We start from the raw sequence: 26574 nt of genomic DNA, 5'->3' as shown, positions 1-26574 counted from the left end.
GACCCACTGTGCAGCTGTTTCACAGCCTGGATGCAGAGGCCTCCTGCAGCAGTGGGCTGAGGACTTGGCCTCACAAAGCCAAGCCAGAAGAGGCTGAGGCTGCTCCAGGACCTGCCCCATACTGAGAGGTCCGACCACACTGCTTGAGCTAGCAATTCTTCCCTGCAGCACACAAGTCTCACATGTTTAAGAAAAGATTGAATCAACCTTTTGTGTCTGTCTCTTACCCAGGTGAATGCTCACATCGATGTAGAGAAAGCCCCAGGATGCTTTGGTTTGCCAAAGCCCTCGCTTCCCTGGGGTCAGGTCAGATGGTCAAAGGCTCCATTACCATGAAAAGCAGCTCTCTTTTTGGCCCACGTGGACCTCCAGCCTCTTTGCTTATTCCCCTCCCTCCTGCACTCTAGGGTAGTACCCTAGACTGCCAAAGCCCTGCAGAAAGCAGCTTTTATGGTCTAAATGCAATATACATATAGCAACAGTAATTTGCTTAGTTCTGCACCATTCAGAGTAGCGAAAGCATGCACCACCTCCTTCCTTCTCCCAGCCAGCCAGCCACTGCTCAGGAAAATTCACATAATGTGAAGTGCATTTTAAAACTAAATTGCAGCCCCACATAGTGCTGAGGCATCTGTCAAGTGATTTCCAGACAGTTATCCCACTGGCCCTCTCTTGGTCACTTCTCTTAGGGCACTGTGCTGTAGTCTATTGCAGCACACAGCAGCATGGCTCTTCCTTGGCTGTTGCTGTCTTGGGGTGACATATAGCCAGCACATTGTGATGTATTTGACCCAAGGAGTGGTGGAAGGGCTCTTCCTGCTGTCACCAAGCCTCCTGCTCAGCCAGCATGGAGAAATACTATCTTACTCAGAACTGTGAAAGCCAAAACAAGCCACTGGCAACTCTAAAATCTCTGAGGAAGTTCTTTGTGTAGCGTGATCATGCTAAGGATAGAGAAACAGAGTTTGAAAAAATGTGGGACCTCAACAATCTGCATTGCTGCTATAAGGTAGTTTTAAATTTTGTTAGAATGGGAAAGCTTAGTTGGAGTGGGAAACCTTTACTACCTCTAGCAGTAGGTACACATAAGAAATGGCTCCAAACTTACCTGTCAATAGAGGGCATGGTTTGAAAATACGGCTACGAGGGCTTTGGAGTGGATTCTATTCTGCCTGACAGATCCAGAAAGTCAACAACCAAGTCGCAATTTCAGGTAGGAAAACCTGGTACATCTGACATGAGCTGTCCTAAACATGAGATATTGAACATTAAAATAGTGTAGTGAGATTGCCCTCAATATAATAATTACTTGAGGCTGCTGGTGCGTGGAAGCTCAATATGAGCTGCCAGTGTGAACTTGCAGCCCAGAAAGCCAACCATATCCTGGCCTGCATCAAAAGAAGTGTGCCCAGCAGGTCGAGGGAGGTGGTTCTCCCCCTCTACACTTCTCTCATGAGACCTCACCTGGAGTACTGCATCCAGTTCTGAAGCCCTATTACAGGAAGGATCTGGACGTGCTGGAACAGGGCTGGAGCACCTCTCCTATGAGGACAGATTGAAGGAGTTGGGGCTATTCAGTCTGGAGAAGAGAAGGCTCTGAGGAGACCTTATTGTGGCCTTCCAGTATCTTAAGGGGCTGGTGAGGGACCTTTTAGGGTGTCAGGTGATGATCGGACTAGGCAGAATGTAGCAAAACTATGTAGCAAAATGGGTAGATTCAGATTGGATGTTAGTAAGAAGTTCTTCACCATGAGGGTGGTGAGACGCTGGAACAGGTTGCCCAGGGAGGTAGTGGAAGTCACATCCCTGGAGGTTTTTCACGCCAGGCTGAGCAATCTGATCTAGCGTGAGGTGTCCCTGCCCATGGCAAGGGGGTTGGAACTAGATGATCCTTGAGGTCACTTCCAGCCCTGACAATTTTATGATTCTGCAAAGTGAAGACACAAAAAGAACCAAGACAAAAAAAATTGGAAATAGTTTATTTGCTGCATAAGGAAACTTCTTGTAAATTACATATAAAGAAACTTGCTATGCTGTAGTATATAATTTTCAATATTCCACAAAGATAACTGTAATAAATATACAAACCAAAACAAAGTAGAAGACTAAATCCATCAGGCAACCTACAAAATGGTTCATCAAGTTTTATACTTTGCAGCATTAGCATGCTTAAAATCTCGTTGTTCATTGTGAAGTGCTGCAGCAAAATTCTTTTCACATTTCTTTGGAGCATTTTAAAAACCATCTAACTATAAAATACTGTTTAAAATTAGCTGGCATTAGTCAAACCACCCAAGGAAAGTGACACCAAGGTCTAACTGATGCTTTTAAAATCCATTTTAGTTTTGCCAGGGTTAGGGATTATCTGGTGTAAGTGCACTACAAATTCAGTCAGCTTGAGGCACTGCTGACTCGTCATATGATGACTCTATATAAACTTCATAGATTGTACAGCTCTGGAAGATTTCTCTATTAGAGACATATCGACTAACAAGGAAAAAAAACACAATAGTGAAGCTGCAAGCTAGTTAGAATGGTTGTACCCTCAAGTGAAGTGTGCACTTAGAGTAATTTTCCCATATTTTCATACTATACCACATCAGACAGTTTTGCTTGACTTTTAATACAGAAGTGCTGATAAAGGCTTCACTGATGGCCCTAGCCTCTAGAAACAACACGTAGGAATTTTTGACACCTTTGCTGTTCTCCACCTATCATGCCTACATTTTGTTTCACACTTCACTGCTCTTGACCAGACTGACAGCCAGGTCTGTTATTCCCTACAGATCTTTTACAAACTGAGAACACTTCATTCTGCTTCACTACTACTGAATACTTGGGGGTATAAAAGGAAACTTTCTAAAACACGATTACCTAGAAATATTTGTTAATAAGCTTAATGCAAATACGTAGAAAAAATGGTCTAGTTACAAAAAAAAATTATTAGAAGGCCAATAAAAATATACTGAGGAGATCTTTATAAAAGTGAGGTTAGGAAGTATGAGGCATTGACATTCACTGTAAACATCCTGTGTTCACTAGAATCCCTTGTCTAAAGTGTATGTTCTGGTTTTGTTCCTGAGCTTCATGGGCAACACTTGCATAGACAGCTAAACCTATCATCAAGGGTTGTTTATACAGATGTTTCTGTACCACTTTGTACAGAACTTCAAGAAATTAATGATTTTGCCTTTTGAAATAGTTTCATTACACTATCAGGCAATTCAAGGAAACTATGAAGCATGGTATGATTTTTGTGTACTCAGTGCATCGGATGGTTTGTGACAGCTACCTCATGGAGCATAATTCTTAAATAATAAGCTACACTAACAAGTGTAGTTGTTTGATGTCCTGGCTTAGCATAAATACCTATTTCTGCTCACTGCTGCAAGGCTCACTTCTGCTCTGCCAAAGACTGCATATGGCAAAATGTCAGGAATCTGAGTGCTGCAACATCAAACAACTAAGTTTATCCCCATTAATAAGATGCAGCTTACAAACAGTACAGAAGACATAGATAATTTCACCTTTACCCAGGCAACGTAAGTGCTTTCTTCTAGGTTAACCTCCCTCTACTGAAGGAAGCTAGAAGGTACTTTCAGGGTAAAGAGGGCATGGAGTGGCCTAAGTAAAAAGTTTGAAGAACATGCTTGCATTTTGGGTAGGAAAAGCAGGCATGTGTTTTAACTACTGCACATGCAAAAATACAAATGGGAAGTGGTAGAGACAGACAAACAAATCCACCTCACAAACAGCACAGTAACACAGAAGCAGCAAATTGGCGATTTTAAGTCTTACGTTAAGGCAAGTCTAGATAAACATCCATAACAGGAATAATAAAAATGGAGAGTTTTCCTTGGCTTTTTTTTGTTTACTTTTTCTGTGATTGGCTTTTACACATTGATAGAATTTGTTTGAGCACTTTCTGGACATCTTCATCCATTTGACCCTAGACAAAGGAAGAGAGAAGAAAAGACGACTGAATTCAAGCATCTATCTACTCTTTCAAAGATTTACAAATTGCTTCTCAGGAACAGAATAGAATAGAATAGAATAGAATAGAATAGAATAGAATAGAATAGAATAGAATAGAATAGAATAGAATAGAATAGAATAGAATAGAATTAACCAGGTTGGAAGAGACCTTCGAGATCATCATGTCCAGCCTATCATCCAACACTACCCAATCAACTAAACCATACAACCAAGCATCCTGTCAAGCCTCGCCCTGAACACCCCCAGCGACGGCGACCCCACCACCTCCTCAGGCAGCCCATTCCAGTGGGCAATCACTCTCTCTGTGTAAAACTTCCTCCTAACCTCCAGCCTAAACCTCCCCTGACGCAGCCTGAGACTGTGTCCTCTTGTTCTGGTACTGGTTGCCTGGGAGAAGAGACCAACCTCTGCCTCACTACAACCCCCTTCAGGTAGTTGTAGAGAGCAATAAGGTCACCCCTGAGTCTCCTCTTCTCCAGACTAAGCAATCCCAGCTCCCTCAATCTCTCCTCATAGGGCTTGTGCTCCAAGCCCCTCACCAACCTTGTTGCCCTTTTCTGGACACGCTCCAGCAAGTCAACATCCTTCCTAAACTGAGGGGCCCAGAACTGGATAGCAATTAGATAATTCCCCCAAAACGAAGCAGTGCTAAATTTATGCACAAATAGCCACATTTTCTGGGTGGGATGATTGGATAAAACATGCAAAGTTCTCACTAGATCTGCAGCAGAAACATCTTTCATTGAAATACTACCGCTGTGTAACTGATAATATGCAACCATACCTGCACAGCATACAGAAGATGCATCCTGTAAACTGAGACAATCTCCTGATGTTGTTTCTTTGTCTCCTGGAAAACAATTAAGCAGAAAGTCACAAACTGTTGAATTCAGAACTCCTCAACTAGATTTAGAGAGGTCTGGGGAATTATGAACCATGGTCTTACGCATGCATGGAAAACCAGCTCAGGCAGTACTGTGCCACTATCCATCCAAAACATAATTTGCTTGGAAGTGTGGTCCACAGAAACACTCTTATTCTACCTGCTGAGCTGCAAAGTTGTGGAATATGCACAACTCCTGCCTGAGTTTATCAGCAAGCAGAATTGAGGAAAGCCAACAGTATACTGACATATCAACCCTCAGCTGCAACTGAGCCCTTTCCTGAAATCAGTGACCCCTCTGTCAGCTAATGTCTTCCCAGGGAAGAGGAGATGGTTACAAAGCTCTTAACGTGTTAAATCCTTACATGATTACTACACATTCCAACAAGACTGATCACAGACCACCACATTTCAGCAGCCATCCTTCCAAATCCAGGTGAAGCTATTAGGAAAGCTAGACTACAAGAAGGAAAAATGCCTGTGTCTTGTTTCCAATCCTACCCACTTCCCTAGTATGAGGGGTATCTTTGCACCTTACACTACTCTGCGGATCCTTGAGAGATCCTTGGGAGATGAAGGATGATTCTGAATTTGGTGGACTGAGGCAGGCAACAGTTTACACTGATAGGATGCAGTCTTTTACTGTCTGCCAACTTATTTCTCAACATTGCAAGAGAATTGTTTTGGCCCATACTGACTCTTCTTTCTGCTGGAGAAGGCAGGAGAACATACACCAGGTAAGCCATTTAGCATGTCACACTGGGAATTCTCCTTTCAGACTCACTCTGGAGCTCTCAACAATGGCTTCTGGTGGGCAGTACCTTCTCTTCACCCTCAGCAATGAATTTGTGTTTCTTTTGGCAGGAAAGCTCTTGGAAATAGCAATTACAACTTAATCCAACCTGTAAGATTACCCTTTTCATGCACAAATAAATGCAGTAATAATAATAATAAAAAAAATTTAAGCAATCCAGAACTTCAGAGGATAAACTGTGCTCCCTATAAACAGATGGGTTTACTTGATTTGAAACTTCAGTGACAGATTTCTTCCAGAAAGTCAAACTTACTTTAGCTTATAAAAACCAGTAAGCCTTCAGCTGATGAATATTCTTGAGAAAACACACCAACCCACTGCACACTGCCCATATTTTTTCACAAATCAGGGTCTCAGCAGCAGGTCTGGTCACTACATTCCACTGCAAGTATAGGAACTTTGCTCCACGACTGATCTGAGGAAATACACTGGGGGAAAAGGATTTCACCTTATGGAGACATTATAGAATTTCTGGATAAAAATTAATTTCCTTGTATTCATTGACTGTGCCCCACTTTACATAAGGCAGAATGGAGGAAGGCAAGCATTATCTTCAGAGAACTGGGAATAATGGTGGCTTTGCAAATTATCACACTTACAGTCAGTTGGTTTTGCAACTGCTTCACTTGTTGTTGTAACGCCTCCAGCTGTTGGCTTTGTCTTTTGGGAGCACCAGTTGAATAGGAAAGCTGAGAAAGGCTGTTCAATGCTTCTTTTAATTTGCTAACTTCCTTGGACATTTCATTGATCTAAGGAGGCAAAAAAATGCTTTCACTAAAAGCCACATAATGTAGTGCATTCTTGTGGGTCTAATCTTGGGGTTAAAGAGACATCATACAAGTGAAAAGCTACAGTGCTTCTCTATCCCCCCACCCCTTCCTAGCCCAGACTATTAGAAATGCATTCCTTATTCTGAAAGTCAGTAATATTTACAAACAAGGATTGCATTTACCATCTTTACAAATGCTGCTGCTGAACACAAGAGAGAAACATACCAAACACAGGTCAGCTACTCAGACCCACCAAAATATAAAAATCCCTGTAGTGACAAACATGGTAGCTACAGAGGGAAAACTTAGTCAAGTCATGGTAAGACTGAGATGATAAAATCAAAATAGTAATTCTTTTCTCCTTTCTGATCTTTTGTTTTCTTGTCTCCTCTGGAATCTCTTCCTGCTGTGAATCCCTTTTTGCCTTCAGTTGCCTGAATAGTGTGAACCAAACAAAAGTGGAATTTAAAAGAGGTACACTGAAAGATCACGGATATCTCCACAGGGGAGGGAAACCAACTGTGAAGATAAACATACTGAAAACTTTGACTTTGCTACATGAATTTTCACATAGGTAGTTGTTCCACTCTGTAACACTTGACACAACATCATCTGTCAGGTTACTCATGCACCATTCAACACATTTTGCAGCCTGAACTCATGTACTACCCCTGCAGTGTAGTGAATCACCAACCTTTTTGTCTTTGTCCTCTTCTAGTTTTGATGAGCTTTCAGAATATCTTTTAATTTCTTCCTGAGCTTGGCTGTACTTTTGCTGAAGACCATTCACCTCCCATTCCTTTGTTTCAAGCAGAGTATGCATACTTGCTTTCTCTTCTTTCAAGTGCAAAATTTCATTTCTCAGTTGCATAGCAACTAAGGACACATTTTCCTTCTCTTGGATCACATCCTTCAGTTTGGATGACAAAACACTGACTTCACCTTCTAGTGAAGACTGGAGCTTTTCATATGTAGCCTTGGGTACCATTGCTTCACTAACTGCAGCTTTTTCTTCCAGCAGTTCCTTTTGCAAGTTTCTTACTTCTCTTTCCTTGTTGCTAAGCAGTGCTTTGAGGTCATTTACTTCTTCCTCCATTACCTTTACAGTATTTCTGAGTGCATTCATCACCTGATGGTGTTCAGTAATTGGCAAAGAGTTTTGTTTCTGAATGTCTAACAGTTGCTTTAGTTCTTCTGCTTCATCTAATGCTTTTGTGTACTGGGATTTCATTTCTGATAGCTCATTTTCTGCTTTGTATTTCAAAGAATTTGTTACCTGCATCAGCTTCTCATGTTCATCTCTTGGAATGTAGTCCAAAGCTATATCATCTACAGTTTTTCTCTTCCTGTAGTCTTCAAGTTCTGTTTGTGCTTCTTTGTACATCTGGGACAGTTCACTAAGTTGTCTGTTGAGCTCATCTACCATTCTGTGCATGACATCTTTCTTTTCTCCATCTTCAGCACTAGCTTGCAACTGTGTCTGACTTGTCAGCTTGTCCTGTAGCCTTTTAATTTCCTCTTGCCCTTCTTTGTACCTCTCAATCAACAATGCTTTCTCTTGATTAATATTATCGATAACTGAACAATATGAATTCTTCATTTCCTCACACTCTTCAACAGATAATTTGCTTGCTACATTCTGCTCTCTTTCTTCAAACTTCTTCTGTAGCTCTCTCACTTTCTCTTTTTGCCTTTCACTTTCCTCCAACGCTCTCTTCAATTCTTGCTTAAGAATTTCGACTTCTTCACACGTAACCTTCAGTCTACTCAGATCAGAATTAGTCTCATCACGTTCAGAGGAACTAAGACCCACCTTCATTTGCCTTTGTATGTTCAGAATCTCTTTTACAGCTTCCTCATACTTGTTTTGACTTTCTTGGAACTTCAGGTTAAGATCAGAACCATTTTCTGAAATGCCTGTACTGTTTAAATGGTCTGTTTCTGGGACTCTAGACTGGACCTGAGCTTCTATGTGCTTTCTTTTGGCTTCAGAATTCTCCAATTTCCTCTGTGCATCCTTTAAGTCTTCCTGGAGGTATTTCACTTTTACTTCACTGGGGCTTGTCAACTTTTCTTGAATTTGGGTGGCATTTAATGCAGACTTCAGCTCCTGAGCTGAGAACTCATTTTGTCTATCGGCTGTTTGATCAAGTTCCGTTTGGGTTGAATGATAAGATTCTACTGTTGAATCCACTTCTTTTGGTGTTCTTTCCTGTGCAGAGAGAGACCCAAATTGCACAGTAAAAGCAAGTACATGATTATACTTTTAAAAATAGAGTAAGAAAGGAAATCTTTCTGTACCCTACACAGGGAGATAATTAAAACAACATGGAAGGCAGTTATATTAAAATTCAGAACTCAGCTGGTCCCATTTAGTCATCTACAGTGAGAGAAGGCAGTATGTGCCATGCTCCTCTGAAAGTCTGGGCTGATCTCCATAAGCAAATAATCAAAGCTACATAAATTAAAATGCTGCTAACACAACTGTTAACAATATCTTTTAGAATGTGTTTATCATAATAAACAAATTTATTCCATAGCTCATGGGAAAAGTGAGAAGATCAAAACACTGATCCTTTGGGACTGAGTGTTTCCATGATCTTACCACCAAGAAAGCTCATGAAATTATCTTCACAGTACACCTCTTTAAAATGGTAAGCAGCACTTTGTTCTGCTGGAAGATTAAGAGAGTACTAGAACAGCCACCTGTAATTTGTCCTGCAGCTCCTTATTGTGCAATGTCAAAGAAGCAATTTTTGCTTGCATCAACAGAAGTAGATCTTGCTGGTCAGCTTCAGAACTTACATCCAACAAACTATCAGGACCTTTGGAGGGGAAAAAAAAGATTCAAAAGCTTTCAGAAAGATGAAATGCTAGCTAGTTAGTTATTCTAACCTTTCAAATTGAGCAGTTTGTTCCCATGAACTCTACTGAGCAAGAAAACTCATCCTAAGGACTCTCTCCCCAAGAACATGTTCAGTCACCCATTAGAAGCAGGAGCTTTTGGAGGGGAGCTGCTAATGAAATTAAAAAACATTACCCCCAATAGTGATTCTGTGTCACATTTGAAGCAGAAAGGCAGAGAGGATTTCTGACCAGAATTCAACATTGCACACCACCTCAACCATGCAACTGAATATGAAAACAAGGATTAAGTATTGTTGTATACCTGTTGTGCTGTCACTCAGTCTGTCTTTATTATCTTGATGCAAGGAGCCAAATTCCTCCTGCTGAAATATCAAAAGAAAATGCTTTCACAGAAATCAGTTGTAAAGCTGGACTGTTCAAACAGGATAGCACAGTACAGCTAGTGATGAATAAAGCCTGGCAAATGGGTTTATTTCTAGAGTCTTGTTTACTTGTAGCATGTGGCCAGTATTTCAAAATCTTACATACTTTTTAACTTGGATTCCATTGCCCAATTAGATATTAATGAAATGTGGGCAACAACCTGACACACTGTAGCTGCTGTGATAAATTATAGCAGTATTCCCTAATGTATTTAAAACCCAAAAAATCTTCACTACCATAAGGAAAACATCAAACAAAACACAACTCAGTCATTTCCCTGATGTCTTTTGGTGAAAGGATTTCTACATTTGCAGTGCACTACACTTGGTGAAAGGGTTTCTACATTTACAGTGCACTGCACCATGATGTTTCCTAGTAGTAGGTAATGAGCTCTCACAGCATTAATACTTACTTCCACAACCACATTTATGACTCATTCTACTTACATAATCAGTAAATATAAAGTAATCCACACTTGCTTTATAAATTACATTGAAATAGATTTGGATTATTTCCTTTTCCTAAACGTCAGTGAATTAATTCAGAGGAAGTTGTGCAGACAGCTAAACAGATTATTAAGATACTGTACTTTCCTTCCCTAGCTTCCTAAGAACAGAAAACTGATACCTTGCACACTTGATCAGCAAAGAAAGCCTGCCCCTTTCCAGTCATGGGAGTTGAAGTTGATGAGAGTGGAGAGGATATATCACTAAGCTGTCAAAGTTAATATAAATAGGTTATGCATACATATGTGTATATACGAGTACCTCTCTAACACATGCCCATATACACATACATCAAAGAGCAACTTTTCCCTTCACTAACATAACTCATAAATCTAGGTTAGTTAAAAAAAGCAGATATAATTGCTCAGTGCTCTTCAGAGTCAGTATAACATATGCACTGTGGGTGTTACACATAATATTCCAGCTTAACATTAAACCTGTTACACTGGATTTTGATACTACCTGCATCTACTTAAGAATTTTACTTTCAAATGTATATGTACATATAATAATGTGTGCAGGTATATGTATAATTAAAATATACATAACCATTTATGGAAGTTGGCAAAACCGTAAGACCTTCTTCAACATTAGGTGGAAGAAGAAACTGTACTGTAAAATTTGTGCGGTTGTATCCCAGACCATGATGTATTTCAAGCAATTTTGCTTAGTTAACATCACCAACATCTGCTTTCATGGTAACATCCTAATGTCACAGAAAGCACTCATGGTAAGACAGGCATATAAAGCAACAGTGACAGAGAAAATTCAGCTCACATCTTTCACATAATGTTCAAAATGCTCTTCACCCCCTAAAAGCATTTCAAAATTGGTCTTGTCTTTACCTGAATAGGACTGACAGGAGGAGGTGGGGCTTTGCGTTTTTTTGGAGTTCCACTTCTTTCTGAACTTAATTTAGAGCCTTGATCATGCTGAAAGTTTCACCAGCCAGAAAAGGTAGGTTTGTTAGTTTGGTTAGTAAAGTCCGAGCAAGTTGTTTTGTAACGAACGAACAAACAAACAAACAAACAAACAAACAAACCCACATTAAGACCAACTTGAGCAGCTCATGCAGTGCCTTTTTTTTTCTATCTAAAGACTACATCTCTACCAACACAAAGATATTAAACATGCCTGACATTAAGAATCTGCCCCCTTGTAATCCATGCTTCAATTAAGATTTAGTGAAAAAAGCAGAAGCTGACAATAGGTTTAGCACTACGTATCTTCAATACTTCCATTCATACATAATCCAGTCATGCCACTCTTAACTGCTACTATCTTTCCCCTCCACCAACTTCTCTGAGATCCCTGAAAAACCCATCTCTCCATTAAGAAAAGGAAGGAATCAATGCATTGCACTCTCATCTACTGTTCAGCTACCAGGACATCTACAAGGTCTACTTGCACTCCATGACACTAAATAAAAAACATAAGAAACTAATTTAATTGCCTAAATATTCTGGGTTTCTCACTGGCAAGAGTCTCCAGTAAGATTTAACGAGGGATAACCTTCAACTGTGTGTTTTGGAAGCAGGGGACTTTTCTAGATCATCATCCCTACAGTTTAAAGAGCCAGCCTCTTGTATGACACATGAGAAAAGTGGCACATCTTCCTGACACACATTCACAAACACTCTCCCTTCCTTTTAGAATAGAATTAACCAGGTTGGAAAAGACCTTTGAGATCATTGAGTCCAACCTATCACCCAACACTATCTAATCAACTAAACCATGGCAACAAGTGTCTCATCCAGTCTCTTCCTAAACACCTCCAGTGATGGTGACTCCATCACCTCCCTGGGCAGCACATTCCAATGGCCAATCACTCTTTCTATGAAGAACTTCCTCCTAACATCCAGCCTACACCTCCCCTGGTACAGCTTGAGACTGTGTCCTCTGGTTCTGGTGCTGGTTGCCTGGGAGAAGAGACCAACCCCCACCTGGCTACAACCTCCCTTCAGATAGTTTTAGACAGCAAGAAGGTCTGCCCTGAGCCTCCTCTTCTCCAAGCTAAGCAACCCCAGCTCCCTCAGCCTCTCCTCATAGGGCTTGTGCTCCAAACCCCTCACAGCTTTGTTGCCCTTCTCTGGACATGTTCCAGCAACTCAACATCTTTCCTAAACTGAGGGGCCCAGAACTGGACACAGGACTCAAGGTGTGGCCTAACCAGTGCTGCGTACAGGGGCAGAATGACTTCCCTGCTCCTGCTGGCCACACTATTCCTGATGCAGGCCAGGATGCCATTGGCCTTCTTGGCCACTTAGGCACACTGCTTTTCTCACTGAGGGTGCCAGCTGCTGTTACAGAGAGAAGCGAAGTCTAAAACCAATGTTGAAACACTTGTCTTAAATAAGCAACACAACCTTCTCACATTATAGAGTAGTCAATGGCAGTGCTTCTCACAGTGACATTTACTTTTGCTTCTAGACATGCCAATTACTGTTTTTTCTTAAGTTACACATCTACATTGCTATTTTTAAAACTAAAAGGACAAATACCTCCTTTGCTTTTGTTGGTGACTTTGTATCTGTGAAGCAGAAAAGAAGTGAAATTAAGAACAGTAATCAAAGAAAAAAAATTATTTGCCATTCCTAACCCATCTCTCAGGTCTGCTTTCCACACTGTAAATACTTCACTGTTTTTTTAATTCCATTTGAAATCTGAGAAATGTACTTTAATTTCTAAATTTCACTTGAATCATACCTTTTTTCTGATGCTTTTTGGGTTTCGTAGAGGTAAAAATTTGAAGGATTGAGACAATTCTTATTCTAATATAGTCTCACAACATTCTGGCACATTACCTCCTGCTTTAGAAATCTGTCATAGTTTGACCATAAAACTCTGTCTGCATTAGTCCCTTCTCCAACCACTCTGCTGAGGAGCTGTAAGTTCTTCTTACCCTACCACATCATAAAAATAGGATTCCAAACTATGCAAGACTTTATAATGCTGCTGTATCAGCTTACATTTTCACTCTTCAAAACACTTCTTTATGCCCTGCTCAGTGCCTTATCCCATGCTAAATATCACCATCTATGGCAAAGTCCACATTTTCCTGCTTTTAGAAAGCCTCAGCCAGATCACCTTTAAACTTTTCAGGCTACCTTATGAAATAAGGCTACCTTATGAAATAAATTTGTTCATTGCTAATCACACACATAGCCATTTCAAGAAGTGACAAACTGCAGATTGGCATCTCTCACATACCCACATCCTGAGATAACTTTGATGACAGGAGATTCTGGATCCCTGTATGCTCGGAGAGCTTGGAGTAATGCAGGGCATTCTGTCCAAAGACATCTACTAAACTGACATCTGCACCTTTCTTAAGCAAGGTTTCCACCATGTTAAGGCTACCAGCCTCACAAGCCATCATCAAAGCAGTTCTGGATAAAACAAACAAAACACACACACACAAAGTAAGAGTCAGGAGTGTACTCTTTAAGCAGCAGCTCATTTTTTCAGGACAAAAGCACGACAATCATTGTGTGAAAAAGTCCAAGAGTTTATCAGCAAATGTACTGACAGGTATACACCTCTGCTATTTGTCCTTACAAACACCTGCCTGCCCCTCCTCCTCTTCCCTGTGTTTCCCAGCTGGACCCCCTGAAAAGACCTGGCATGATTTGCACAGACAGGTCTCCAAACATTTCTAGAAATAGGTTCCTGATGCCAAGAGGAGAGCCATGGACAGAAATGGCCGCAGAACAGATCTCACCAGTCACAGTCCAACTGCAGCTCTGCAAGCAGTGGTACAACACAGAAGCACTTACTTCATTGCTGCTCTCCTTCACAGGTTGCTTTTCGGTCAAAACAGGCAAAGAAATTTCAACCAAAAAGCCAAACAAACCTCTTCAGTGAGACTGAGAGATATGTTTGACCTGAAATTCTGACTTGTATAGTTTGGAATTTTTTAAAGAAATCCATTAGGGCACAACCAATTGCCCCTCCCACACAGGGCAGGTAGGCAGTGCCAAATTATAGAGTACACATAAGGAGTGTTTTCCTAACGACTTGTATCTGGTTTTCTCAGTTACTTGAAGGGGTCATAAGAGATGTACATAGTAATTAGAAACACACAGAAACCCCCACCTCTCACGTATGATCTAATACTGCTTTCCTCATTGAGCATAATTCTCCCTTCTCAACATGACAATGTGCCTAATAAGGTGGCCACATTCGCTGGCAAACGCATTCATCAGTGCAGATATGCAACTTAAATTACTACTATAAGCATATTTGCTAAGTGAATTAAACATAGTTGCCACACTAATTGAGCCTTGGAGAAGTGATGGTTGTTTCAGTGCTGTGCTAAAACATAGTGCTGACTGGGAACTTGGATAACATCTCCAGTCACAGGGATGCTTTTTGTATCACCAAAATAATTCACTTAGTTTGGACTAAATAGGAAACTGGAGCTGCCATTTTCAAACGATACCCTCTTCCTCTCTCAATGAGGCTTCTTCTTTCCCAGTGAAATCTACTTTTGTCAGCACAAGACACGAGAGTAGTCACTCCCCTTAGCAGAAAGGAAGCAAAAAGTAAAAATGTACGTTCCACGTTACAGAATTTTATGCTTCTACATGCAGTACTCTCTTAAAAAAGAAAACGCAAAAGAAGCAAGTTTGTCCTATCTGTGACAGAAATGCCCTCATCCAATTGAACTAGAACTTATAACATTGTCTGTTGATTAAACAGGAAGAGAGTGAGGGGGAAAAGAGGTCCCAGAGAGCACAGTACTTCAGGTTCAAAGCAGTGATAAGGCCATTCAAGCGAATCCAAAGAACAAAGGGGTTTCCTTTAGCCAACCTAAAACAAAGAGCACACTAATAAACTTTGGACTAATAAAAACCAAGTTACGAGCCAGTCTTATCCTCCCAGGTGCTGCCAAAGAACAGTGTAAGCATTGTATGACATATAATAATCAAGATTGATATCAGGTGTAAGAGCCAAGTCTTCTCAGCATCCAGCTTCACCTTCACAGATTAATCAACTGTTTACAAAACAGTCCATCATTTTCAAAGACTCTTGATCTTCGTTAGTATCACCACAACAAGTGCATTTTTCACTACAATGATGTTGCTTTTTAAAAACATGATTGTGAGACAGGCATTACCTATATGAGCAACACATCTCTAAGTGGCACTTCCTAAGATGACAGCAGCTCTGCTATACAGCCCTGGTTTTGGTGGGTTTTTGTCTTTCTCTTGCTGCTGTGGCTGCATTAGGTTAGGAAAAAGAGCCCTCCACAGATGTCACTGCCAAGTAACAGTTTTAGGATTTAAGTTGGAGAAATTAATTCATGTCAAGAAGAGAGCAGCACTTAAAACTGAGAGATCTACAAAATGATGTGTGGACAAGAGCTATCCTTCAGATTCCTGTTGGAATTATTCAAAAAATGGAATGCACTGCTCTGGTAGACCAAGGGAAATCTTACAGACACATCAACTTTTATGGCTGCATAGTTTCTTCTTCACCCTTCCCTTCAGGCAGAACTCTCTAAGCCTTCTCAACAACCAGGATGTATTGTACAGCACAGAAGACATTATTTCACCTAACAACAACTATTCTGGGGAAAATCTGAGAAGAAATTTTTATTTCACAGTCAGCTTCAGGGAAGAATTAACATGTTAACCTGCTGTACCTTCCATTTTTATCCCTGGTATTGACATCTGCTCCGTGGTCCAGAAGATACTTGCAAACTTCCATATGCCCATTTTGTACTGCAAGAAGCAGAGGTATGTTCCCATCCTAGGAATGCATTTAAAGAAACTATGAACAACAATCCATTCACTTACACATATCAGTGAAGGTCAGCTATGACCTTTACTTCTATGTAGCACAAATGAGGTGCTACTATCAATAGATTTTTCTCATGTACCATAAATACAGCTGGGTTTACCTTACTTTCTTTCTTGATCATTGGGGCTGCAAAGCATTAGGAGTAGCAATGCTGTTTGCTACTCATACTCCATTTGTTGTTTGCTTAATATTATAACACAATGCTTTTGTGTTATAACACAGCATCTTAAAGTACCTTCAGAACAAAAATTATCATTTTAACTAAGTTCAAGGGAAAAGTACAACACTTCACATAATCACAGAATAACTTATTTAGAAAACACCTTCAAAGGTCATCTGAGGTTTCTCCCCCTTTGCTCTCAATCCAAAGCTAGGCAAACTTGAATTTACAGAACAGTGCTCAAAGACTTGTCTAGTCAAGTCTTAAGCATCTCCCAAGGTCATTAAATCGCTGGGTACTAGTTTCAGTGTTTGACCACATTTAATGATGAGGTATTTTTTTACCTGGTACCTAACTGGAATTTCCCAGTTATGTCCACAGCCCAAATTCTGAGGTTGGGCTGGCATGAGGAAGTTGAGGACAGCCTTTTCTTAAGACTGAGCAAACCTTTTCTGCCTTTAAATGGCATCTGATGAAACTTTAGATCTAATCTCCGTGACAGACTTTTTTATTAGAAAGATCAGATAGGAAGGAGATAGATCCAAGTCAAAACCAACTAATCAAACAAGTTTAAATATTGTTATGCCTTTCCTTTTCCCCCTGCCTTTTGCATGTAATTGCTGTTAGGTCCTTTCCCTTTATCATCAGAGTGTTTTCTGTCAGGCAGTTGCATCATTTCCAGAAATAATCCTGGCTGTTGTCAGTGTTTACAGTGTAGTTGTTTATTCATAATAGTGACTGTAATACTCCTAAGCCTTTAGACTACATCAAATATAACTTTTTCCCCTTCAGGCTTGTTATACTTTGGTTGGGATCTGTGAGTATTGCACAGCAGTTGGCCACATAATGGTCCTTTTTCAAAGGCTACCACAGAAGATAGAAAGACTTTTAATTATCTTCTGAATGTATCAGAATTGAATCTAGTTTCTTGTACCAATGCCCCCATTTAATGAGCATCAACCCTGCCATTACTGTATTAGATTGTGAAGTGCTTCCCCACCTCTGCTATGGCATACTGCAAAAAGAACTTCCCTCATCACAGAAATCTCAGAAAAAAATATCAGCATAGTATTGCTTTGAACTGCTAAGCCCGAGATTGACTGGAGTGGAGGGTGATATAAGCTCTAAAGTACCTGAAGTACAGAAAGAAACAAGAGGTACATACCAAGTCTTTCACATTAATTGGACATTTGTGTTCACACAGAAGCTGAACTGCCTGAAGACAACCACACGTGGCTGAAAAAAATGAAAATAGACAAGGATGGAAGTCCATTAAATTCCATATTAAAAATTTGCTTTCAGTGCTTGGATGGGCACTACAGTGGGATCTCAGAAGAAAAATCAAATTGCATTTCTGTTTTAAGAAGGAAGGACAGAAAGACTAAGAGGGTGAACAGCAAGTTGTATGCAGAAATATAACCAATATTCATGGTCCAAATTAGCAGGAGAAGATACAGTCTTTAAGGATTAACATTAAAATCAACCTAATCTGAAGTATTCCAATAGCTCTGCACTTGCAAACTAAGTTTGCTTGCTGAAATTCAGTATTCACAGTATTTCTCAAAAAAAAAAAGAAAAAAAAGAAGTAAAATACCTGAAATTTGTGAACCATATAGATTTATGTAATTAGATAAAAATCCCCATCAGGCTGAAGAACTAGGAATATCAAGCATGAGAAAAGACATAGTACAAGCTTTAAACAAGGCAGTTACCTGCAAAATGTAAAGCTGTTTTCCCAGAATTGTCTGTGCTGTCCACTGGACATTTACTCTGCATATTTCAACAAGGAGAAAGGAAAAAAATACAATTAGAGGAACACCAAGAAAATAAAACATGCTGGATGACAAGGACACAGTGATGAGCATCTTTGGGGAAAGTTTTGCGATACTCCAGGAAAGAATACCAAAGAAAGGCACAGATTTCCTCTAAACCAGTCTGGCCTCTCATTTCTCTCGTTTCCACCTTATACTGAAGCCACAGGAAAAACTCTCAGTGAGAGAGACATCTGTACAAAAAACGTTCTAGCTTTCGAGTCATTTAAATCAGGAAACAAAAAAAAAAAGGAAATAAATGTTCTCCTCTACCTCATATAGGCTTTGTATTTTTCTACATTACAGTAAGAGCTAAAGCAACCATGATTATGGAATCAGCTACATTGGAAAAGACCTTCACGATCATCAAGTTCAACCATAAACTTAACACAGTCAATCCACCATGAAACCATGTCTCTGCTCACCACATCTACATGCTTTTAAATACTCACAAGTATGGTGACTCAATGACTTTGCTGGGCAGCCTGTTCCAATGTTTTACAACAATTTAGGTGAAGAAATTTTTTCCACTACCCAATCTAAACCTTCCCTGGTGCAACCTCTTGTTTTGTTGCTTATTAGCTGGGAAAAGAGACTAACAGCCACTTCCCCTTAATTTCCTTTCAGGTAGCTGTAGAGAGCAATAAAATCTCCCCTCCTTTTCTCCAGAATAAACAACCAAAGTTCTTTCAGTTGTTTCTCACAGGACTTGTTCTCTAAAACCTTCATCAGTTTTATTGCTATTCTTTAGCCACAAGAAGATATGACTCTGAAACAAGCTTCTGAAACTCAAATGTAGTGCTGCCTCCATCAACCCTATGATTTTCTAGGAAGGCAGGTTCACATAGATTATTACATTCTGTAACAAAAAAGTCAATATTCTGTGTAAAATAACTGCTTAGCCTTTTTACTGCACCTCCAGCACAGGAAGATTAGACATTCCTCACACACAGTTTTGTCACTATGCTGGGTCCACATAAGCACAAAAGCAATCCAGAAAACAACGGGCTTGCACTTACAAACATTTAAAAAGCTGCATATGTAATAAGCAGAATATCAACAACAGTACTCTGTGGTAGTAGCTGGTCACTGAATAGGCAGCAGATATTTGGTATTAGAAACACACCTCAGTGGATGAGGTATCATACCGCTGCATGCAATACCACCAGCGACAGCTTGATGTCACTGTTCATGCTATAAATGCGCTTGCGATAGAAGCAGTAGATACAATGACGTCTGGAAGAGGGGGACCTTAGCGGTTAATGATAACCCGTTGGTTAATGATAACCATTTTGCAGGTGTGGATGAAGAGGGGAGTCAGCTTGCAAAGAGCATGGAGGTGAGAATGAGTTAAACTGGATTCAGTATTTTCAGAGACATTGACAGGATTCAGTCACAGGACAACTGGAAAGACCTGAGGGAAGGATGTGACCTGATAGAGTGGGTCCAGGGGAGTACCATGAACGTAATCAAGGAGCTGGAACACCTCTTCTATGAGGACAGGCTAAGGGAGCTGGGGTTGTTCAGCCTGGTGAAGAGAAGACTCCAGGGAGACCTAATAGCAGCTTTCCAGTACCTGAAGCGGGCCTAAAAGATGGCTTGGAAAGGGACTGTTTACAAAGAACTGTAGTGATAGGTAGGACCAGTGACAATAGTCTTAGATTAAGTAAGAATAGATTTAGGTTGGACATTAAAAGGAAGTTCTTTACTATGAGGGTGGTGGAATAGTGGAACAGGCTGAGGCCCCATTCTTGGAGATATTTAAGGTTAGGCTTGACAAGGCTTTGAGCAGCCTGATCTAATGGAGAATGTCCCTGCTGACTGCAGAGGGCTGGACTAGGTGACCTTCAGAAGTCCCTTTCAACCCAAACCATTCAATGATTCTTTGATTCTATGGAAAAACAGAGGTATGGCATCCCTACTCTTTCTGTACCACTGTGCTCCAGTGGAGTTATAATTCATTATTTCATCTGTAATTTGAGCCACAGCCTTAACCATTAACTTCAAATGCTAAAAATGTGTCCCATTTCTCTGATCACCTCCATCAAAACTCAGCTGGCTTTCTAAAATGGAGCCAAGATGGGCAGTGTTTGGAGTCACCATCACTGGAGGTGTTCTGGAAGAGACTGGATGGGGCACTTGGTGGCATGGTTTAGTTGATTAGATAGTGCGGGATGATAGGTTGGACTTGATGATCTCAAAGGTCTCTTCCAACCTGTTAATTCTATTCTATTCTATTCTATTCTATTCTATTCTATTCTATTCTATTCTATTCTATTCGCACATCTTAAGACTCAATGCCATCTTCTCTTTGCCTTCACTTTTGTTTTTCTTATTTTCTTTCTTCATTCTTTCTACCTACCCATTTTATTGCCCCTTGCCGCCTTTAGCCTCATTTCACTGAGGATTTGTGTGTTTCCATATTTCAGCATCTGAACTGCTTTGGCTTCTTCTGCATTTGATTTTAAAATTTGACAGGCATTTGCATGGGAATAACAAACAGAAATCATTCCAGTGGAACAGTATCAAAATTCACCCATAAGTGAAAAAAAATCTTTTCCTTTACACCTCTTAAGCCATCTACTTCCAAACGACCCAATCACACAGACAAAATACAGTTTAGGAAGGACATCAAGACACTTGAACGTGTCCAGAGAAGGGCAGCAAGGCTGGGGAGAGGCCTTGAGCATAAGCCCTATGAGGAGAGGCTGAGGGAGCTGGGATTGTTTAGCCTGGAGAAGAGAAGGATCAGAGGTGACCTCATTGCCCTCTACAACTACCTGAAAGGTGGTTGTAGACAGGAAGGGGTTGGTCTCTTCTCCCAGGCAACCAGCACCAGAACAAGGGGACACAGTCTCAAGCTGTGCCAGGGGAGGTTTAGACTCGAGGTGAGGAAAAAGTTCTTCACTGAGCGAGTCATTCGTCATTCGAATGTGCTGCCCAGGGAGGTGGTGGAGTCGCCGTCCCTGGAGGTGTTCAAGGGGAGATTGGACGTGGCACTTGGTGCCATGGTCTAGTTGTGAGGTCTGTTGGAACAGGTTGGACTTGATGATCCTTGGGGTCTCTTCCAACCTTAGTTAATGTGATACTGTTAAGATAGGGAGAACCTGCAACCTCCTTGAAATCCAGCCCTGCTATGTCAGATCAGCTGATTTGCAGACCACTCAGAGTGGATACCACACTGTTTCCTATCATCCATTCACAGTGCCTAAACCGTCTTTAAACCCAAGCACCTCCTCTTGATTGCAACAAGATAGTGCAACGGTGTAGAAGTGTTGATGGATATATGTAGCAGGAAATGTGTCAATATGTAATGGAACCAATTGAAAGGAATAAAAGGAAACTTAGAATACAAAATTAAGTTTTTACTTTACCTGAAGTAACCTCTTAATGCAATCCAGGTGACTGTTCTTTGCTGCAAGATGTAAAGCACTGTGTCCTAAATGAATAAAAGTAAAGCAAATTAAGTACTGAATCATGCCAAAGCGTGGGAATAAACTCTTTTGTAAACACAAAGGCAACATTTTAAATTATCCACCTTGTTCCTATCATGACACATGAAAAGGATAATGAAAATAAGATAAAAATCTACATCAAGCAGAATAGATTTATGACAAACTGTTTTTCAGGCAGGTTAAGAGAATAATCTTAATGTCTAGTTTCATGTAAAGGAATGACACAAATGTTGTGTCAGATTACACCTTGGCAGGAGTAAGCCTAAGATTGTGCAGTAATGTTTTGTTTCTTAAAAACAACAAAAAAACCCCAACAAACAATTTTCCTGTATTACTCAGCCTCCTCTGCAGAGAGATGTCTGTCAAGCATCTGCATTACTTCTTCCATTTGGCCATGAATAGAATAGAATGGGATAGAATAGAATAGAATAGAATAGAATAGAATAGAATAGAATAGAATAGAATAGAATAGAATTAACCAGTTTTGAAATGGCCTTCAAGATCATCAAGTCCAACCTATCATCCAATGCTATCTAATCAACTAAACCATGGCAACAAATGCCTCATTCAGTCTCTTCTTAAACATTTCCAGTGATGGCGACTCCACCACCTCCCTGGGCAGCCCATTCCAATGGGCAATCACTCTTTCTGTGAAGAACTTCTTCCTAGCATCCAGCCTAAACCTCCCCTGGCACAGATGGAGACTGTGTCCTCTTGTTCTGGTGCTGGTTGTCTGGGAGAAGAGACCAACCCCCACCTGGCTACAACCTCCCTTCAGATAGTTGTAGACAGCAAGAAGGTCTGCCCTGAGCCTCCTCTTCTCCAGGCTAAGCAACCCCAGCTCCCTCAGCCTCTCCTCATAGGGCTTGTGCTCCAAACCCCTCACAGCTTTGTTGCCCTTCTCTGGACATGTTCCAGCAACTCAACATCTTTCCTAAACTGAGGGGCCCAGAACTGGACACAGGACTTAAGGTGTGGCCTAACCAGTGCAGTGTACAGGAGCACAATGACTTCCCTTCTCCTGCTGGTCACACTATTCCTGATGCAGGCCAGGATGCCTTTGGCCTTCTTGGCCACCTGGGCACACTGCTGGCTCATGTTCAGCCTACCATCGACTAATACTCCCAGGTCCCTTTCTGCCTGGCCCCTCTCCAGCCAGTCTGACCCCAGCCTGTAGCTCTGCATGGGGTTGTTGTGGCCAATGTGTAGAACCTGGCACTTAGATGTGCCAAATCTCATGGTGTTGGACTCTGCCCATCTGTCCAGCCTGTCAAGGTCCCTCTGCAGAACTCTCCTACCCTCTAAGAGATCAATTCCTGTCCCCAGCTTGGTGTCTTCTGCAAACTTACTGATGATGGACTCAATCCCCTCGTCCAGATCATCAATAAAGATATTGAACAGGATGGGCCTCATCAATGATCCCTGGGGGACATTACTAATGACTGGCTGCCAGCTGGATAAAGAAGCAGCCCAGCACCAAGAGCAAAAACAGCCAAATTCATGAGCTACTACTACAATGGATTTGCACTCAGAAGAGGAATCAGAACAAAAGCCTACTTCTGTTTGCATCTGACAGATTCCCTTTTTTGGTTAATTTATTCAGCATTTGTGAGCTCATATTTAGCTATGCAATATGGTTATTTACTGACTGGATTTATGATAACAGACTGCAGTGTCTCCTTTAGTTTCATGTTACAGAGCATCTGAAAAATTAAAGGGGCCATCACAGCAAAAGAATAAATTATCCATATAACTAAGAAAAAAAGGAGCTAAGATTTATTCTCAACACAGGCAGCAGAACTTCACTGTAAATGACCTGATTGTTACAGACAAGGCTCTCCTTGATGAATGCTGGGTTGACATTCTAAGGTGAGAGACCAGGCAACCTCTTATTCAAATAACTAATGAAATTCTGGGGCAAGACAAAGTATGAATTCTGAACAGTAGTCTGTATTGTCTACATTTATTGTCTTATCATTATATATAGCCTGAATGCTTCTTCCAGTACCACAGACACTTCCTTATAGAGACAAACCGTTTCCATGCATGACAGAAATTCCCTGAGGCTGCAATCAGTGGCCAAATCAGAATTCATGAGCCCAGCACACATCACTCCTGGAAAGACAGAATACTGACAGCTTATTAAGAAGACTTGGCTAACCAGAGCAAATGCTGGGCACAGATGCCACAGATATGTCAACTGAAATCTATTATGAAGACTTTACCAAATTCAAATTCAACTCCCGTCATTCTCTCAGTGGAATGAGTAGCAATTAAGGTATAGACTCCTGAGGGTTGTAACAGCATATTTGATAGCTCTCAGCTCTCTGTTTTGGCCTGTATCAGTCCTTTTCAGTTTATCATAATCCTGAAGAAATGTCTTACTGCGAGTCCTGTACAGTTAATTGGGGATACACAGAAAAGTAACACCAAAGACCTTGATGTAACCTATGAAAAAAATCCTCAAATGAAGTTAATAAAAGGAGTTGGGAGTGTTTGTGGTTGTTTTTTTTTTTAAAGTTTAAAATAAATAGTATTTTAAAAATTAACAATCAAGTAAGCAACTTGCATCTTGAGTCTACTATAAACGTTGAGGTTTACAGGAGGTTTTAAGGGCTTTAAAATATTAATTCTTCATTCAGAAAAGCAAATATGCCTAAATCTGCAAAGTGTAACAATTGCTTCTCCCATACACAGCATGCATGGAAATGCAGTGTTGCCAAACCTGTAGCTGCAATAGGCAAATTGAGTGTGTAGGTTTGGAGAGGCATACCTGCACCATCTTGGGCTGTCACATCTGCACCATGTGTCATCATGATCCTGAGGCACTCTGCATGCCCTTTTGTAGCTGCCAGGTGAAAACTGGAAGAGAGCAATTGCATGTCACTTTTCTTTTATTACTACCTCCTTTCCCTTACATTCACAACCCAGGTACTGGCAAGTCCTCCCTTTCCTGTCACTTAAATCTTCTGGCATCCCTCCACAGCCTCCCAAGAAGATAATAGCTCTGAAAGTGAGAAGGCACATCAGAAAGTTTTTTAGTCATACTTTCACACAGGCTGCTGTCTCATTAACCCATGCCACATGATTTAGTGTCTAATTAGTACCACTCAGTTTCTAAACTAATGTTTCTAGTGATGTAATATATCCTCACAGAATATCTCTACTTGGGAAATTAATGAAGAAAATATTCATGACTGACTTTGCTCTAGTCATTCTATTGGATCCTGATTTCCCCTTTTCAGTGGACAAATTTTAGACACTCTAGAAGGTAATTAATCTTCTAAGTTAAACTAAATCAAGCTGTGCTCCTACACTGTCCATTACAGAGTTCACCTGGGAGGTGGGGGGAACCCATGTTGTTTGTGAATATCAGCTGAAGAAATCAAGCTACTGCATATTTGTGAGACTATGGTAAAGATTTTTTTTCCTCCCCAACTTTTGCTTTACCTGCTTTTATAAACAGTTGAAAAACACACCATGGCAGGATGCACTTAACAAGATCAATTACCAAAGATGTAATTACAGAATGAATCAAAGATGTTTACTGAATTCAAGTCTTTTTACAGATGATGTTTCATGTTTAACATCCTTGGCACCTCAAGATTCACAGAAGTCTCACACACATGCTCAATTTTGCTGGGAAGCAAAGATAAAGGAAGAACTTCTGAAAAGAGAAGTTTATATGCTCCTGATGATTATTGTGCCAACATCAGTGAGTCTCATGATATGGGCACAGCAGAGGCAGATATATTGCTTCCCCATGGGTCCTAACAGTATTATCTTGATATATAGAGCTGTTTTTTCAGCGGGAGCAATGTAAAACACAAATTCAAGAAAAACACTTCCAGTTACTATTAAATTGCATGTGAAAAGTTGGAATCCTCATCAACATGCACCAAATTGAAAAAGTCAGCATTTCTGGGATGTTTTTTAGCATCTTTTAAAGTAGAAATTAATTTCACACATCATGCAGCCCTATGTTAAAAGGATTTTGCTCTGGAATCAAAAAGGAACATCACAATCACACAGTCATACCAACTACTGGATTTGAGAGTTTACATTTGGAAAAACTGCTTCCTTTAAATGTTAAATACAAAGTTCTGCTTAGAACCAGGGAAATTGGGAAAAAAAAAGGCAGGAATGCAACAGGCATTTCTGACACATAGTATATGCATTGCAACCCTGTTTCTCTTAGCCATAGACTTCTTTGCAGCCTTCTTGAAAACTGAGCAGGAAAAAAAAACACAAAAAGACCTACAGACAAGATGTGCCAAAGGGCATGTTAATCAAAACAGGAGAGCTCCTGGAACAGAGTTCTCTATCAAATACAGCAGCTACCTCATTTCCGACAATGAATCTGTCCACACTGGCTGCTGCTGATTGCACATGGCAGACAGGCAGCACGTAAGCTTTGAGCCATTCTCTGCAAACATAAAAAAATCCTGTGTGCTCATGCTTACTACTGCCATAAACAAGCTGAAGAGTTAACACTTCCAAGAGCACAAGAAGCACTGCTGCTGGCTGTTCTCCGGTCACTAAAAATCAAAACTTCATGTACTTGGTGACTAACGCAAAGTTGTATAAACATTATTCTTTTGAAGAAGTTTCTCGACTCTGGGAAAATGGCTAGGGGAGGAACATAAAACAAGTCTGACAAATTCCAACACCTCTCATTTTGCCAGCACAATATACCAACAAATACTGAAACATACTCAGATACATTTGTGCAGACACACAGCACAATCCAAGTCACTTAAATATTAGGAAAGCTGTGAAGCATGCTCTTGGCTCACTTACATTCGACAATACTTGCAGTAATAAATACTTGAATAATAATAACTTGGCTGAATCCAGGACACAGAGGTTTTATGGACAGATAGTACCAAATGCAACATGGATACATAAAGTGCAAAAGTTTTATGGAGAGAAGAAAAACTTAACCCCCTTCAGCCTATGCATCTCTAAACACGTCAGTTCCACCAACGTAAATAATGCCCATGGCAGTTCTCAACAAAATGTCACACATTCAGGTGCTTTGTTTCACATGGCCAAAAATATCTTCAGGTATGAAGGGCCTGAG

The 26574-nt window shown here is 40.5% G+C and overlaps 1 protein-coding gene across 2 annotated transcripts in view; it reads right to left on the bottom strand.

Moving 5' to 3' along the window:
- Positions 1–1986: 1986 nt before the first annotated feature.
- Positions 1987–26574, bottom strand: part of RAI14 (retinoic acid induced 14) — a 99785-nt gene continuing 75197 nt past the window's right edge. For both annotated transcript variants that reach the window (XM_054177983.1, XM_054177984.1), the window contains exons 4-18: positions 24265–24353; positions 21411–21475; positions 17938–17995; positions 17391–17461; positions 15908–16014; positions 13471–13649; positions 12762–12790; positions 11106–11192; positions 10382–10468; positions 9633–9693; positions 9170–9288; positions 7158–8675; positions 6293–6442; positions 4781–4846; positions 1987–3949 (exon numbers count right to left, since the gene is read on the bottom strand). In XM_054177983.1, coding sequence (XP_054033958.1) covers positions 3872–3949; positions 4781–4846; positions 6293–6442; positions 7158–8675; positions 9170–9288; positions 9633–9693; positions 10382–10468; positions 11106–11192; positions 12762–12790; positions 13471–13649; positions 15908–16014; positions 17391–17461; positions 17938–17995; positions 21411–21475; positions 24265–24353 — 2764 coding nt within the window. In that variant the 3' untranslated portion in view covers positions 1987–3871. The remainder of the gene's footprint in view (positions 3950–4780; positions 4847–6292; positions 6443–7157; positions 8676–9169; positions 9289–9632; positions 9694–10381; positions 10469–11105; positions 11193–12761; positions 12791–13470; positions 13650–15907; positions 16015–17390; positions 17462–17937; positions 17996–21410; positions 21476–24264; positions 24354–26574) is intronic.

The sequence above is a fragment of the Dryobates pubescens genome, chromosome Z, assembly GCF_014839835.1.
Source record: "Dryobates pubescens isolate bDryPub1 chromosome Z, bDryPub1.pri, whole genome shotgun sequence".
Classification (NCBI taxonomy): Eukaryota; Metazoa; Chordata; class Aves; order Piciformes; family Picidae; genus Dryobates; species Dryobates pubescens.
This window is presented reverse-complemented; position numbering and strand designations above follow the sequence as displayed.